This window comes from Canis lupus, chromosome 16 (genome assembly GCF_003254725.2).
Source record: "Canis lupus dingo isolate Sandy chromosome 16, ASM325472v2, whole genome shotgun sequence".
NCBI lineage: Eukaryota > Metazoa > Chordata > Mammalia > Carnivora > Canidae > Canis > Canis lupus.
The window spans coordinates 16412625-16430675 of NC_064258.1; the positions used below are offsets into that span (position 1 = coordinate 16412625).

Consider the following 18051-nt stretch of genomic DNA (forward strand, 5'->3'; position numbering starts at 1 on the left):
TTCTTCACAAGCTCAGGTATCACATTAGCAGGGGTGTGGCCACTGATATTAACCAGATGCTAACACCTTTGAGATGGTTTCCTCATCTATAGATAGTACAGCACCTCCTTCACAGGGGATGAGAACCAAACGAGAACATCAACACACAGTAGGTACTACCACCACCTCCTACCCTCACCTCAAGGGAAGGAGCTCCGGATCACTGGTCTCGAGCTGCCATACCACACTGTGAACTCCCAGCATGCCCCGTCCGTCCAGTAAGTCAATCAACTGTCCGTGGACGGGATCAATGTGCTGGGGAGTAGGCCCTGGCCTGGCCCTGCCTCAACTCCAAGGCTCAAGGTTGGACGCAAGCTCTACAAGGGTGCAGATTTCCCTGCTGTGTTCACGACACAGAACAGTCCCACTGTCACTTAAAGAAATACATAAAATCTTTAAAAGGTGGGGGCACCTGGGTGGTTCAGTGGGTTAAGTGTCTGCCTTCAAGCTCAGGTCATGATCTCAGGATCCTGGGATCGTCGGGCTCCCTGCTCTGCTCTGTGCTCTCTTTCTCAAATAAGTAAAATCTTAAAAAAAAAAAACAATCCAGTCTCACTATATGTTAACTGACACTTAAATAAAAACTTGGGGAAAAAAGAAAAACAGGAAACAACTGAGTGCCGAGGTGCACCACGGAAGGGAGCCAGACAGGGCCCAGTCCTCAAAGGCTCGCTTGGTGAGTGCTGAACTCGCTTCCCAAACATGCTGCTCAGAGTTCCCACTTACACAGAAAGTCCTTTTCAGATGACAAAGGCTGACTGGATGAAGTGGATCCAGAGTTAACACAGTCCCGCACACTGAGTGTCCGCATAGAACACAAGGCCTAAGAATAAACCTTGTTAATAAGTAACAATACTGTGTCGCCAAAACACTTTTGAGTACTTGAGAGAATGTATTTGATTAATAAAGTCGATGATAACGTTTGCTTCTCTGTTGGAACTGGCTCTGCATCGTAGCTGGGAGGACACCTTTCAACCTCAAGTGGGGCTTAAGAGAGGACATGGAGGCCACTGTGCAAATAAACCCCCCTTCCTCCTTCTGGCTGGTCCTGGGGGGGCAGGAGGGTGCGGTCAGAGTCTGAGGGAAGATCTTGGAGCCCCCCACCCCCCAGCTTACTGGCAACATTCCTCACCCCCGAAGTGAGTCGGTGTTGTGGGATCTGAATCAGATCCTGTCTGCGGTAGACGTGAAGCGAGACACAGGAGAAAATAGGAAGTGACTCTTAACCTCTCCTTGTCCCCATGTAGCCTATGGGTCAGCAGGAGGGTAAGGCGACAGCTCTGCTCAGTGCCGTCAAGCACGGCACGAAGCCCTCCGCCCAGGGTGGAGGGGAGAACAGTCACCACTGGGACTATAACGCTCCTCCCAGGTCCTCCCAGGCCCCCCAGCTGGGGCCCATCGAGAAGCACCCTGGTCCGGTGTTCTTCCCAACCTTCCACGGCCCTGCCGTCCAGGGGCCCCCCAGGTGCCCGAATCCGCCTCCAGAATGAGCCCTCCCCCAGGCAAAGGGATTCCCTCAGGAGGACAAGGTTCTCTTCTTTGAAAGGCATGCTAAGCACAAGGGGTTAAGGTTTGCAGCTATTTTATTTACAAGTATACATTTAACACAATGAAATAAACACTGATATATCGAAGCCTAGTTAATAGTAGTGTAACAATTATGTATGTATCATTTTGATGATTACATGATTTTAAACAACTACACTGAAAAATTAATGCCGATAAAATTCTTGGTCATAATATTATTAAGAAATACAATATATAAATTGAAAATATGATTGCTTAAAATTTGAAAATGGAAGTGAACTCATTTGGACAGAGTCAGAGTTTAACATAATCTGAAGGGGGGTGGGGCAGGAAAAAGCTCTGACCCAAATGAAATCTTTCAGGTTAACAGAAGGAAAAAGAAGCTGAGTTTATCTTAAAGGATAACGGGCAGTCTGCTTCTTCAGGCTGGACCGACTCCCGTGTCCTCAGGTTCTGCAGGAGGATTACATCACCGAGCAGGAAGACTTTCCTTGTGAAGCGGCCCCATCGATTTTTTCTGCCTCCAAAATTATCCTTCTAAAAACATCAACAGCCGTCTGAAAATCAAAGAGAAAACTAGACACATGGGTTGTACAGCGGAACCCCGGGGGATACTTTTCCTGCTGGCAGGGCTGGGGAAGGCCCGCTGCCCACCGTCCCCCTACAGGTGGAGGTGCAGGGGTGAGGCTCCAGAATGGCAGGAGCCCTGGACTCCCTCCTGGCCCCACCTCACACCCCAACCCGACTCGAGAACTAATAACCTCACATCACACATTTCCGACCTGTTTTCACCACCGGGCACGGTGGCAGCCCAGCGAGTCCTCCCCTGCCCCGCCACGGTGCCCCTGGAGTTTCAGAGCCCAGTCCGAGCACCCCTCACTCCCATGGTGACACAACTTTCCCTGAAGCCCCTTCCCGAGGCGGGGGCTGTGGGGGGCGGTCTGCTTCCCCCCTGCACACCCTGGAACCATGGGATCTGTAGCAGGTCAGGGCTCTTTCTGCTCCTCACTAGCCCCTCCACACCTCTGCCTCCCACTCCCTTAAAACTCTCCTGCAGTCGTGCAATGAGAGAAGCCACCTTTAAGCCACACATGAGGCCCAAGTCGTGTCCCCTCTTCCTCCTGGATCAGTGTCACAGTCTCCAGCATCACACTTAGCCCCGACCTCCTCTTCAATGACCGGTCTTTCTCAACCACAGGCCCTCAGCCTGTGGGCAAGCCCACGAGCCCCTCACGGAGTCAGGTAGTATTTGGGGCAGGGAATCCTCTCTTAGGCTGAACACCCTGATTGAGAGTCAAAAAAATGTCCCTGCTCCCAAAAGCTTTGAGGGGCAGCACCTGGATCTTGTCAGTTCCCACAGCCACTTCTCCATCACCCAATGTCAAGGATCCACCATAATCCATCTTCCTCCTCTCCCTTCTCATTCCCCCCACCCACCACTTTGATACCCCAAACTCCACAATTCTCAGCTCCACAGCGAACAGCTTCCTTGGTCTGAGGACACTTCTCCTCACTGTCCTCCCTGACAGGCCTGACCCCAAGGCCCACGACCGCTGTCACTATACTTTAGCTCCCTTCTCTATTGGCCATCTGCCTGCCTGGCACCTGCAGCCACAGAGCCAGTGTGGCTCAGCTCACTTGACCTCTGAGCCCTTGGCTCCAGAGGGGACCCTCGGCACCACCCACCTGCACTTCCCTGGTCTAGTCACTCCCCAGATGGAGGTTTCATGCCTTGCCTTTCTCCCAGAATTTCTAAAGCCTCTGCCCCATTCTCACATTCAGCTGGTAACTGTTTTCCAGTTCGCTGGGGAAACACACAGCATTCATAAAAGGACTCTACATACACCATCCTCCACGCTAACCCCCTTCAGTCTGGGCTCACTGGCTCTGGCTCCTTCTCTAATGCCATGGACAAGGCACCCCTAATTTAACTACATCCAGCCCCAGGTCCCACCCCTCTTGTCTAATCAAAGCCACTGGCTTCAGCAAGTTTTCCCCCTTTCCCATGATTATACAAGTAAGTTGTTTAGTTCACTGTACAAAAATGCACAGAAAAATGTTTGGAAAAACACATACCAAACTCTTGCCAAGAAAATACAGTGTGCCTGGAATCTGGCTTTCTAGATAAATCTCAGAATTCTCCTTAATTAATCCATGTGATATGACTCTGTCCGAGTATATTCTCTTTCATCACACTGTGAAAATACAGCTGCAGGCCTCCACAAGAAAGAAGCCACCAGAACTGCAAATACATCCCATAGTTCAATAATTGAGTGTAGGATTCTCACGGACTTGATCATTTTTTACTACTGAGCACTCTGTTAACAAAATCCCTTGAACTCTGCTTAGGTAAGTAATACAAATGATAAGTTATACTTGAAAAATCATCAATAAAAATTTGAGTTCACACAGACTGGTGAACACATGACTCAGATCACATGACTACTGGTGTGAGGTGTGTATGTGTGTCTTTACTACAAAAATTCTCTCCCTACTCTACGAACGGTAGCAAGCATTCTGGCACCTCTAAGGTAAGGGATTTGAATTACTTAGTTTCTCCCCTTTGGGTTGGGGGAGACTCACCAGGCTTAGGGTTTCCTGATTCCCTTCAGTACATTCCAAGGCCATGTGGGCAGGAGTAGAAGACATGCGGCAGAGTGAGGACGATCTAGACACACCTCTGAGATAACTGAGCAGGCTGTCAGTGTCCCAAGGACTGCGTGTCGCTGCTCTATTTATCTGATTTGGGTACAAGGATCTTCTCGTTGTAAAGGATTCACTTCCTGTCTAAAGAAGTACCTACTGATCTGAGAGCCAAACAGATGAGTAGATCACCTCATCTATGAGATTCTCTGGCTTGAGATGTGGGAGGTGGCCATACAGGACCCTTGCCTTCTTTGACATGTTTGGCTAATATCAGATCAATATGCTAAATATATCAAAACCAAAAAGAATCACAGTAGCTGGAATCCTTTAACTCTGAGCCCTCAGCATGATTCATGTTTTATTTGGGTTTTCAGAAAAAACCATGCCACCTTCTAGAGGAAGCACCAAGATGAAAGACTAAACCTACCCAGAACCACATCACAAACCAGAAGCTACAGTGGAGTACGGCATAAGCCAGGCAGTGGAGGCCTGTATCTTGAAACGACACGGTAGTGTAATCACACACCTTTGGCAAACCATCATAGGTCGTTGCCAAAAAGATACATTAACCTGAGAAGGTGGCCTTCCTAGGCAATGCCTCCTAATCCCACCGGAGGAGGGCCTACAAGCTGTCAGTGCATTTGGGGCTGCTGACAGGAAGATGCGGAGCTGCCAAACACAGAACAGTGGCGCGCGCTCTGTGCAAGGGTCACACGAACAGTGACACAACTCTGCTGCCGCTGACTATTTAAGGACTGCATCCGATAAAATTACTGCATCAGGACCCCCAGACTTTCACCAGAGAGATAGTGAAGTCAGCAAAATAATCAAGATGGCTGGGGCCATTTAACTATACTCCTCCACCTCGAAAAATATTTTTAGGGATCCCTGGGTGGCTCAGCAGTTTAGAGCCTGCCTTTGGCCCAGGGTGTGATCCTGGAGTCCTGGGATCGAGTCCCACATCAGGCTCCCTGCACGGAGCCTGCTTCTCCCTCTGCCTGTAAAGACAGCCTCTCTTTCTCTGTTTCTCTCATGAATAAATAAATAAAATCTTAAAAAAAAAAAAGAAAAAAAAAAGGAAGAAAAATATTTTTAAAAATGAAGTGTAACTGCCATGTAACATTGTATTAGCTTCAGTGTACAATGTAACGATTGGTATTTGTGTATACTGAGAAATGAGCACCAAGGTAAGTCCAGTTCATATCCACTGCCACAAGGTTACAATTCTTTTTTTCTCCTGGTGAGAACTTCCATGATCTACTCTCTCAACAACTTTCAAATACAAACAAAACCTACACGGTATTGTGTATTACATCCCAGGACTTGCTGATCTTCTAAATGGAAGTTGTATCTTCTGACCACCTTCAGATCTTTATTATGCAAAATTCCAAGCACATACAAAAATGGAAGGAACTGTACAATAATCATGTAGTGCCACTATCTACAGTCAACAAATGTGAACCTCTCTGCTGTATCTGCTTGCCTTCTCCCGGTCCATTCACCCATCTACCCCCATTTGAAAGTAAGTCACAGATATTATGAAACTTGACCCCTAAATACTTTGGTCTGCATTTCCTAAGAATACAGATATTTTCCTCATGATTCCAATATTATCACTTCCTCAAAGGAAATTAACATTTTACTAATATATGCAGAACATAATAAAATCTCTCCAATAGACCAAAAATGTCTTTTATACTAGGGTTTTCAGAACCAGATTCCAATCAAAGTTAACACACAGACTGTAATCCAGTCTGTACCCTTCCCCAGAATGCTTTATTATGCTTCAGTCATGCACGAGGCCTTCCCTTCCCACCCACTGGAAAACATGGTGTAGAGAACAGCGCACCAAATAGAGGTTAGATATAAACTTCAGTCCTAGTTCTTATGCCACATAAACCGAGTGATCTTATATAAAACTCCTTTACTTCTCTCTTTGGATCTCAAACGCACTTTCAAAATGAGACAGTGCAACTGAATGATCTTAAGGACAGATTAGACACCCAATAAATGTTTGATTTAATTCCATTAGGAAATGAAGATATTTCTTACTCTCTCAACTCTTGGTATCTGAATTCTTACTACCTGAACTCAGAAGCTGAGCAGAGTCACACGAATCTCTTGTGACCTGGCACACGGGAACCAATCACACAGATTTAATATTCCTCATTATTATTATTATGTTTAAAAGATTTTATTTTATTTTATTTACTCATGAGAGATACAGAGTGAGAGAGAGAGAGAGAGGCAGAGGGAGAAGCAGGCTCCATGCAGGGAGCCCAAAGTGGGACTCAATCCCGGGTCTCCAGGATCAGGCCCTGGGCTGTAGGTGGTGCTAAACCGCTGTGCCACCAGGGCTGCCCAATATTCCTCATTATTATCTGAACCCAGGGACAAAGGGATGTGACTGCCAAGGGGTACCTGGGTTGACTGAGAACCTGGCAGACAGGCATGCCCATAGCATCTGCCATGCAGGACATTATGGAGAACAGAGGTAAATGACATATCTTGGATTTTGGGATGAATTGAGGGGGATGAGAGGATGAGAGAAAAGGACCTTGAGAGCCAGGGGAAAAGTGGCTGAGGTGGGGAGAGTGGGCCTCAATCCTTACCCAGAAGGTACCAGTCACCCTGACTGAACAGTTTCCTCACACACTTGAATACCAGCTACTCTGATTTGAGGATCAAACAAGAGAATATGTGGAAAATACTTTAAAGACTGTAAAGCACTACACGGATATAAGTGGTGAGTCAGAGAGAGGATAGCTGAGGCTGGAGGTGGCCTGAGGGGAGGGCACACTCGGCCAGTGCCCCCAGTGGGGAAGGCGGCGGGATGAGCACCAGTGTCGCCCGACCTCCATGTTGCTAAGGGCTTTGAGCCTGTTCTCTAGACAACAGGCAACCCACCGACAGTCCTAGCAGAGGGTAATGCCATCTGATGCGCAGCTTTAACGAGTTTAGTGGCAGTGCAGAAACAGGAGAGAGAAGACAGAGGCAGGAGGGGAGGCTGGCCATGTGAGGCCTCCACAGATAAAGCCAACAGCCTTCCCGGGCGGTGCTCTTGCAGGAACATCTGCAGGGCTGACGTGGGCACAGATGCCTGCAACATGGTTCTTAATAGTTTCAATGGTACAAACAATATATATATGGCATCCGTTTCATCCTACAGAGAAAAGGGGCTTTGGTGCCGGCACAGAACTATTGCCAAAGTGATGGAAGATCATTCTCCTTTCTTTTCTATGCCTGGACTTATTTCTGTGCCAGCCTTTAATACAAACAAAAATAATAATATACGTTCACAAAGCAGCATTTCCTTTACTCCCAACTTCTGTTTATCCTACAAATATTCCAGATCCCATTGTAAGCAGGATCTTGATGGCAACTCAAAGGCCAACTCTGAGATGGTGGAAGGAAGGACATAGGTGAGGTGGGACAGAAGGACACAGATGAGGTGGAGCAGGTGGGGCACGGCTGCCTAAGGGTACACAGGCCCAGAGCTGACGGAGGCAGCACAAGAGGAGTTCTACACAATACGTACCTGATTTTCTTTAGCAGAAGATTCCAAAAAAGCGGCGTTCCAAGACTCTGCTAACGCTTTCCCTTCTTCATAACTGATCACCCTAGAGGAAAAAGAAAATTCTAATTAAAGGACTGTACTCTCTTTTTAGGAAAACATCTGTAAATATTAGTGAACCAGGCTCCACTTTTATCATTTTTTTTCCTTGCAAAGCAGAGAAATGCTCTCTGCTCAATATTATCATCCAGCGTGGACCACAGAGGGGCACTTTAACAAGGGCTGGGTTGGGGAACGGGACAGATGTGTCCTTATGGCGTTACCCATGCTGCGGCAGGCCCTCAGCTCGGAGAACACAACTGTGCTTCCAGCACACTGTGACACAGACTGTTTCATAGTGTGGGGTGGGGGTTGTCAGCACCTGAGGACCAGACAGTTGTGAAGGGGCCCTCGGCCCAATGTTGCTGTGCATCCTCCTCTCCAGCCAGGACTCCACAGCAGCAAGGGCTTTGCTCCCGCTCAAGTATCTAATCCTCACCACGGGACTCAGAAACTGTTTGTTGAATATATGAGTGCCTCTGTGATCTCTTTAGGCCACTTTACACAAAATGTCAGAAGATAATTTCCTACCACATTTGCTCCCTCTTTTCTAGAGGAAACACTTGTCAGGGTGGGTGAGGTTTTATATTGCAGTTTTGCTTCTGCTTGGGTACAACAATCACCACCACATTTCTGAACATAGACATGTTACATCTAAGAATAGTCTCACCATGAGAATAATTACAAAAGATACTGCAGTGCCTAGACCATTTCAGACTTGATTTTATAAATCAGTAATTATTCAGAAGTTACATACCTTTCCATATGTAGGTCTTTCTTATTCCCAACCAACATAATAGGTATTCTAGTAATGTAAGACAAAAAAGCCAAAGGTAACTAGTCAGTGCCAGATCTCATTGTTCAGAAGACACAAGTATAATGAGCATATCTAACAAAAGAGAAACTATTACTACTTACTGCACTTTCCCCACCATGTCCAACAATTTGCCATGAATAACTTTAATCACTTCAAAACTGTAAAAGAGAAGCATGAAATCAGACATCCATCTTAGTGTTGGTGTTTTTAAATGTTTGTTACATAATGTTTCTCGTGGGAAAACTACATAATGTCACTGGCTTACCATTTTAATATAAAATAAACTGAAAAAAAAAAAAACTGAACACAAAGAATTCCTTAATTTTTTCCTACAAATCATTTTTCACATGTGTATGTATCTGACACTGAGTAAACCTTACCAAGACTATTCAAAATGAAATAGGTGCAATATTAAATGGGAAAGTCTAACACTTGGCTGACAAACCATATAAACACAAATTTTAATCTCTGAATAGACATTTGTAGAATGTTCTTTACCTAGAGGGCCCTAGCAGTCAGCCCGTGTTCCATATTAATATGATGAAAAACACACAAAAAGCAAATCAATTTATATAATTCCCATTTCCATTAGCAGAAAAGCTCAGATCATGTCAAATCACTATTTATCTAGGCAGTTGGAGGTAAGAAATAGAGTTTTTACTCAATCAGTGTAAGAGAGCATCTACTGGGATATCTTTTTTCCCTTAACAACCTGTTTGCTCCATAAGACAACATAATGAAAAACATTTAGCTTGGTAAGTCAGATTGTTACTATAACCAATTCCATCACGGTCCTTTAAAAAGAATGAGTGTCTTTCATGCGGAGCAAATAAACTCAAGCAAGCAGGAGGAGGGAGTCCTACCTTTTGATTGATGTAACAGAATACACAAGAATATAACCATTAATATCTATGGAGTATGTCTGAGGAAAGATGGAGTATTCATCCTGTGGGAGAAAAAATAATTCTATGTGAGTAAAATTCTTCATGTAGCGTAACAAGCAATCTGTACCCCAAAGTTCTTCACACATGACCTGGTCAAAGAGATCAAAGTAAACAAAAAGTGGATTACATTTTCTTCCAGAAACACAGCCTATACACTTAAGACTTAAGTGTATAGGCTGGTTTGGAGCTGATAATTGTTTTCAGCCAACATGTGAAAATGACTGGCTATTCTAAGACCTTTGGGGAGAAGGCTGATAATTTCTGCAATTCCTGGTGAAAGAGGATGGAAGGAATGACAAGACAACAGGTCCTGTGATCTTATAGGAGGAGAAGAGCTATAGCAGTTCTTTTAAGGTTCTAAGTCTAGAACCTTAGATCTCATGGAAAATTCACCAGTGCTTCTGTTTTTTTCCATAAATCTGTATTCTCCTATCTGAAATTGTTATATCCTTACCAAACCCATTCTCTGCAAGTGAGTCACAATGGCCCAAGGGCCAGTCTATTGGTCACTAGTGGGTTACCCCCAGCACTTGAGAGCGCAAGAAGAGAGGACAGAATCAAAAAGGTAAAGTCAGTGTACCCAGACTTCTGGGGATCAAATCAGTTATTTATTGAGCAACGTTAGGTATTAAAAACAAAGGTACACATTACATAACACATCAGTACCCAGTTTCATAAAGCAGCTTTAGGAAACTCAAAACTCGGCTTCAGATACAGAATTATTGAAGTATACAAAAGGAATACTATCAGTGCGGTTCCTTATAACATGCCACAGCCTGGTATGAAACATTTTATTCTCCCTTGAAATATAATTGTTGGACTCCTGGGTGGCTCAGTGGTTTAGGGTCTGCCTTCGGCTCAGGGCGTGATCCTGGGGGCGAGGGGGGGATCTCCTTGGGGAGCTTGTTTCTCCCTCTGCCTATGTCTCTGCTTCTCTCTGTGTCTCATAAATAAATAAAATCTTAAAAAAATAAAAATAAAAAAGAAATATAATTGTCAACATACCATGTAGCCCAAGCACTATTCTAAACAATCAGGTCACATCATCATTATATTAAGTAACTGTCTCTATTAACTTTGCAATTCCACAGTATGGTTACAACTAATGCTTATGAGTGCCCTGAATTACTGCCCCAAATTATTACTATCTACCATAGCAAAGTGTCTTTAAAAAATAAAAATCAAAGAGAAATTAAGTATTACTATCAGCTCTTTGATATCAATAATAATCATTCATCAGAAGGTAGCATTTCTACATCTTAGAGCTCACTACTACACATGCAAAATAAAACCTTTGTTTTCATTATCAGTTTCCTTATTAGTTTCATTAAGTTGAGTTCTTTTGAGAACACATTTTTGTTAATGGAATGAGAGGTCTTTCTACCCAGATTAAGAACAAAATTCCAAATGATTTTAGTCACACCAGCTGAGCTACAGTAGATCTCGAGTTCAAATCACCTTTTCCATGAAGAGAAAACATGGAAGTAAAGAAATGAGTCATCATATTTCAGAGGCATGATGCAAACCACTGCTAGTTAGAAAGTATCATGCGGGGAAAGCTTCCCCAGCTCTAAGAGCAACCAAAAAGGAAAAAATTCCTAGGAATAAACTCAAGAAAAGTGTACGATCCATCTGAGGAAAATCTTAAAATACTCCCAAGAGATCAAATGGAGTGAATAGAACAGTGAGTCATGGTCCTCAGCAAGACCGTGCAGCTTATCAAAGTCTCCCCTGATCCATCCTAAATTAACATATAAATGTAAAGAATCCTGATAAAAAGTATATTTTCTGAGAAAGAGCAATTGTAGACGCAGCTGGGTGAAACCATAAAGCTACTTATTTAAATTAAAAGAAGTATCTACTAGTTCATGAGTGAAGTGGACTGAAAAACCTACCAAGACCCACAGAGCCGGGAATTAGGTAAATGCTAGTATTGGCGTTTCAGCTCAGTAAGGGTAAAAGTAACCCTCCAACAAAGCTGGCCAGGGAGCAAAAGCAGAAGCATATAGGGGGTGAATGAATGGCTAAGCTGGATCTCTAGTTCCCACTTGAGCAAAAATGTATTCCAGAAGAATTAAAAATTTAAAGATTAAAAACGGAAACCATATGCAGAGCAGATGGGAGTATTTTTTAAGAATAGTATCAGGTGAAAAGAGATTAATCAATTCAATGATGTGAAAATGAGAATGTTCTTCATGCTAAAAACCTTTCAAACAAAACCACAGACTGAATACAAACCCAAACCTTGCAGCTCACATCACATAAAATGCAGATTTTCTTCACATCAATAAGGGGGTTTCTCAAACCAAGAAGCTAAGACCATCCATCCGAGAAAGAAAGGGCAAAGCACATAGACAGGATAATTCTCAGGAAAGGAAATACAAATGTCCTCCAACAGGAAAATACACTCAAACTCCTTCATGCGGAGAAAAATACTTATCACAATTCTTCCGGGATACTCTTTTCACCTAGTAGATTGGCAAGTAAGAAGAGATTTAATAAAATGTGATGCTGATGAGCTTGCAGAGCATCAGGCACTTGCTCCCTCCCAATGAGAATGTAAACCATGGGCCTAAGATGCAGCAATCCTGCCACCAGAATGTGTTCTTGCGCACGCGCACACTCACGGTCTATATTGACACGAGACCCTGGTCACAATGCTGCTGGCAGCAGCAAGACTGCAAACCACCTGCATGCTATATCCCAACAACAATATATTATGCAGCCGTGGGGAGGAGACAGCAGCCATATGCATGGCTATGGAATCACCTCCAAGATGGAGATCTGGAGATAGGTTTCTTCTTGTTGTAAAAAAGAAAAAAAAAAAAAAAAAACACCCTACACCTATATGTTCATGTTGAGAACATCTGGGAAGCACATGCTAGAAACCAGTGATGGGGCTGCTCTCAGAGGGGTGAAGTAATGCAGCCAGAGTGGCATAGACCAAAGTTTTTATCTTTTTGTGCTGTTTTATGTCTGTCCCATGTACATATATTACTGTTTTGAAACAACAGAACTTGAGTAATACTTTTTTTTTTTTAAGGATTTGACGTTATAAAGATGACTGCCACTGAATCACCTTGTCACTGAGTCCACTTAAATTACGCCCAAACAAAATCTCCCATGCAAACTAAAAATCATCAATTTGTATTTCACCATGTTCATCATCATCCCTTGATGGGCAATGAAACCAACTATGATATAAACTATAAGTAAATAGTACCTGCCATTACACTGTTGCTAGTTTTACTCCTAAAATGTGGACACCAGTGAACAAATGTGCTCCGGATGGCAGTGCCAAATCTGTCCTTCCTTCATCATCTCCCCCTACTGCTGATGGGACCCAGCCCACTGGGTCTTTCTTTCTTCCTTTTATTTTTTTTTTAAAGACTTTATTTATTTATTCATGAAAGACACACAGAGAGAGGCAGAGACACAGGCAGAGGGAGAAGCAGACTCCATGCAGGGAGCCCGACATGGGACTCGATCCCGGGTCTCCAGGATCATGCCCTGGGCCGAAGACGGTGCTAAACCACTGAGCCACCAGGGCTGCCCGGAACCCAATTTTCAAAACAGCTCTTGGAGCAGCTGTAAATGTGCCATCTCACCCAGGTGCTACCAAGCGAGGTGTATGTGAGACTACAGAACCACGGCAAAAGGAAATGTGCATGTCCTCAAATCACGAATATGAACATAACCATGGTTTCCCAACTGAATGCAGCCTCAAAAAACTACTAGCTGCAATGGGAACAAATTATTCAAGGGAGCTGAATTCAGATATATTCTGTGCAAAAAAAATCTCTAAATATTCTTTTTTTTTTTTTTTAAAGATTTTATTTATTTATTCATGATAGTCACAGAGAGAGAGAGGCAGAGACACAGGCAGAGGGAGAAGCGGGCTCCATGCAGGGAGCCCGATGTGGGATTTGATCCCAGGTCTCCAGGATCGCGCCCTGGGCCAAAGGCAGGCGCCAAACCGCTGCGCCACCCAGGGATCCCTCTAAATATTCTTATTTGGCAGTAACAGAATCCAAAGGAGCAAGATGAGCAGAGCTAGTGATGGACCTTGCTCTTGCCTGCCCTCACATCATACACTCACTCCTCAAGTTCTCTGATCTTTCTGGAGTCATTCTTTGTACATTTGGGCTTTGGAGCAAAACAGAACCCTAAAGCAATGTATCTTCTATTTTTTTTTAAGACTTTATTTATTTATTCATGACAGACAGAGAGAGAGGCAGAGACATAGGCAGAGGGAGAAGCAGACTCCCCTCCCCATCCAGCCTAATGTGGACCTCAATCCCAGGACCCTGTGATCATGCCCTGGGCCAAAGGCAGACGCTCAACCACTGAACCATCCAGGTGCCCCTGTATCTTCTATTTTGATAAGGAGTACACATAAAGAAATTTCCTCTCAGACAAATGTTTCAAGAACAGTTCTACTCCAAGTATAAGAGACACTGGCACTACTCTCATTCAGGGTCTTGTCAAAAGCAACTGAGCCGCCATGCTAGGCACTGCTCTGGTCTTAGGAGTATTAAAGATCTGCAAATAAGGACCAAATCTTTTTTTTTCAAATCCTCTTGAAGCTCACACATCTCCTCAAAATCATGGAATAACCCTGTGAAGGCAGGCACTACTTCACCACCAATTCACAGATGAAGAATCTGAGGCACAGAAAGGTTCAGAACTTTCTCAAGGTCACCAGGTTTAAAACAACAACAACAAAAAAACCCCACACCAGGATTCAAGCCCTGGCAGCTTGACTGCAGAGCCCACGTTCCAAATGACTATGAAATACTGGTTCTCCTTCTGGCCTACTACAAAATGTATTTCTACAGTCATATTATATGAAAGTGGTTTGCCAGTTTATATCCTCATCCCCACTTTTCAGAAGCTTAATGAAAATTCAAAAGGAAGATATAAAAAGCAAACCAAAATCTTGGTAATGTCAGAGACCCACTATGGACCATGTGGCCATATTTCTTCACCCAGGACATTATCACTTAACACCTTCTGTCCCAGCGTAATTATTACTAGAGCTCCCTTCACTCTTAAAAGTATCTTATTTTAGGCAATAAATTACAGTCACCTTAACCAAAAAAGATACAAACTCTGAGAATCCAATACAGTGTCTTACCCCAGACACTCTTCTATAGTAACTTCTAAGCTGTGTTCTCTACATCCTTACTCCCCTATGGAGACTTCTATTGCTCCCCTTGTTCCTTTAAGCTCCAAAAGGAACAGCTCCTTCTGTCACCAGATGACAGGCATCCTGCAGAGTAAAAGCCTAGGATGGCTCTACTCTAAGACAGCCACCATGAGGTCTGATGATGAAAGCCTATTATACCCACCACCAGGGGGGCATGTGTAGGGTGAATGAGGGAGTTATGTGGTGTATCTGTGATATACACATCTTTTTTTTTCTTTGAAGCTTCCAGAATTAAAACTCCAAGGTTTCTTCAGTGTTCAGATCACTCAATACAGCTATTTTCTTGCTTCACTAAGGGGCTACACTTTGCTTCTACATTCACTTCAAGACATAAAGCAGAGGGAGGGGCAGCCCGGGTGGCTCAGCAGTTTAGTGCCGCCTTCAGCCCAGGGCGTGATCCTGGGAACCTGGGATGGAGTCCCACGTCAGGCTCCCTGCATGGAGCCTGCTTCTCCCTCTGCCTATCTCTCTTTCTCTCTCTGTGTCTCTCATGAATAGATAAACACAATCTTAAAAACAAAAAAAACAAAAAAAAACAGAGGGAGTTCATCCCAAACCCATAAGACGGGCCACACTATTCTAGTTCTATTTCAATCCCCTTAGGTTCCAGAAGAAAAGCCTCCATTTTACATGGCAGACCAGATTACACTATACTCACCCTCCTGCTAGCCTGATCCTTTGTCAATTGTAAGATTCAAGGCAGGACTTCCCAGCCTCTTTACACTCCCCACATTCCAGCAACTGTTTAACAGATTCAGCCCAACAGGATGGTTCTTAGTAAAAGCTGGACTGGGTGCCATGGGAATGGGGAAGTTCAGCCATCAGGGTTAAGGTGTTTCTTTGTACTCAAGTTTTCTGAAAGACCACTGCTTCCAGTCAATTCCCCTGGTCACCCATTCCTCAAATACCCACTACACTAACACTAACCTGTGTGTGTGTGTGTGTTATTTAATCTTTGGCAATTACCTACTGTCTATAAATCAAATCAACACTCCTTAATCTAGTAATCAAGTGGCCCATCTGTAAACCAGCTCATTTCTTTCCTATACCTTTGTCATGCCTTTCCCCTGGAAAAGACTTTCTTTTGTCTTGATGTAGAATAGATATTAGAAAGGGAGAAATAGCACTAATATAATTCTGATGTAGAATACAAGTTTAGAAAACAGAAGGATGCTATCCTACGATAAATATGAGTATATTTCACACAATTCTAAAGTAGAAGAAGTTAATGATTTGGCAAAATCGCCATAAATGTCTTAGTAGACAGCCTGTTACTATACAGTCACACAAAAACCACGAGGGTTTTCCTTGGCATGGCTGTTGTGCTGGAGTATTGATGGCAGAGCCAGGCCTGCCAGGAGATTGCGAGACATGACAGAGACTTACTTGCCCAGCTGTGTCGACAAGTTGAAGATGATATTCTTGTCCATTGACTGTGATCAATTTTGTGAAAGCTACAGGGAAAAAGGGAATTAAATATTAGTTTAAAAAGTGGACTTTAGATCATTTAAAGCTTGAAGACTGAAGACCACTTAGCATAGTTCCTAATAATTTCATACAACGATCCCATTAAACAAAATGGAACAGATCACCCTGAGTTTACAGATTCTTCCTCACTTCCATTATTTAACTAAGAAATATTGGCTGACTGATAAAAATCAAGGTTCAGTACGCCTTGACCCTTTTTCAAAGGAACTGAAATTAGGCAAAAACTCATCTCCTATAAAAGTCATTGGAGTGTTGTATCTGTGGTGACGCCTTCCTCTAAATATATGACATCAAGTTTCAACTCTAGAATGAACCCAAAGCACAAGCCTTCTCATTAATTTATAGGAAATCTGGTGTCAAGAGCACAAAGAGCTAATATTAACTAAAAAGTGTTAAGAACTTTCAGTACATAAAAAAATTTAACAATTTTATTGATGGATAAAACAGCAACGGAACAGGTGTTCTGTGTGAAACCATCATTCCCACTTAGCTTAAAGATCCAAGCAATTATGTGACAATTTCTTTTCCCTACTTGGGCGGGGGGAGGGAACCAGACTCAAATAACTTCCGGAAAAGTCAATTCAGAATTCTAAGGAGACAGACTTCAAACAAATGTACACAAAAAGAGGAAAGAACTATTAATAGTAACAGAATATTAAAGTGTAACCATCTGGAACCCTGACAGCAAAACGGAACCGATGTCTTTTGCATTTCTTGTCCCAGCCGCTTGTCTCAGACATGTGAGTCCTCCAATATCCTGGCTGGCCACTTGATTGGTCTAAAACAAAGAGAGGGAGAATCTCTCTCTCACACGTTTGGCAGAGGACCTACTGGTGCCCACGGTCTCCCATGGCCAGAAGGAAAAGCAGAAACAGATACAGGAATATTATGAGAGAAAACTTCAAGTGACGAGGGGGATGGAGAGGAGATCTTAATCTGAGTGCTGAGTTCCATTGGGAGAGCAAGAGAAGCTCGTGCTAGCATGTACCCTCCTACTGCAAGCAGGGGTGAGGAAGGGTGGGCACAACTACAGACCAGACCACCGAAGGGCTGCCACACTTTTTCTCATTCTTGTGCCCTTGACGGTGACAACCACTTTAAAGGATAATTAAATCAGATGAAAATTGAATCCAAGTATTTCAAGATAGTGGGTAACCAATGTAATCTGTTTGAATTCTAAGAAAAAGTTCTATTGTATTTTTTTTACACACTGCAACCTCTCTCAACTTGGGATGCACCTAGCATTGATTGTGCTTTTGATCACTGTCAGCCAGGGGGCAGTCATGGTATTCCTGTGTGAAATCCTGACACTGACACCTTCTCAGGTAAGATCAAAATGTGCCTTTTAGACTTCGTGAGAATTATGTAAGAAACAGGTAACCTTCAATTAGAACGAAGTAATTGTGGTTATGAAATATAAAGAAATACTATGAAAACATCACTGAAAGACAACATCATTCATTCATGCAAGAGCTACTTCTTAAGTACCTATCATCACCAGGAGCACTGTTCTGGGTGCTCTTCAAACACTGCAGCTGACCTCAGTAAGCTTGCAGCCCCGGGGAAGGAAGGCAGATACAGACACCATCAGGCATCTTTTCTGGGAGAAGAGCATCCAGGTGGAGGTCAAACAGTGAGTGGCAAATCCCAGGGCAGAAAAGCAAGGCAGTTAGTGCAGCAGAGGCTGAGAGAGTGGTGGGAAGTAATCAGGTTGGAGAGGAGGCAGACCTTGTAGGAGATAGTAAGGACTTCAGACTTTTATTCTAAA

The 18051-nt window shown here is 43.6% G+C and overlaps 1 protein-coding gene across 2 annotated transcripts in view; it reads right to left on the bottom strand.

The window, feature by feature from the left end:
* Positions 1 to 1604: 1604 nt before the first annotated feature.
* Positions 1605 to 18051, bottom strand: part of RHEB (Ras homolog, mTORC1 binding) — a 43489-nt gene continuing 27042 nt past the window's right edge. Inside the window, exons 3-8 of one of the 2 annotated variants that reach the window (XM_025452480.3) lie at positions 16182 to 16249; positions 9506 to 9588; positions 8744 to 8800; positions 8583 to 8630; positions 7751 to 7832; positions 1605 to 2142 (exon numbers count right to left, since the gene is read on the bottom strand). In XM_025452480.3, the coding sequence (XP_025308265.1) occupies positions 2131 to 2142; positions 7751 to 7832; positions 8583 to 8630; positions 8744 to 8800; positions 9506 to 9588; positions 16182 to 16249 (350 nt within the window). In that variant the 3' untranslated portion in view covers positions 1605 to 2130. The remainder of the gene's footprint in view (positions 2143 to 7750; positions 7833 to 8582; positions 8631 to 8743; positions 8801 to 9505; positions 9589 to 16181; positions 16250 to 18051) is intronic. The other variant, XM_025452474.3, reaches the window with a different exon arrangement.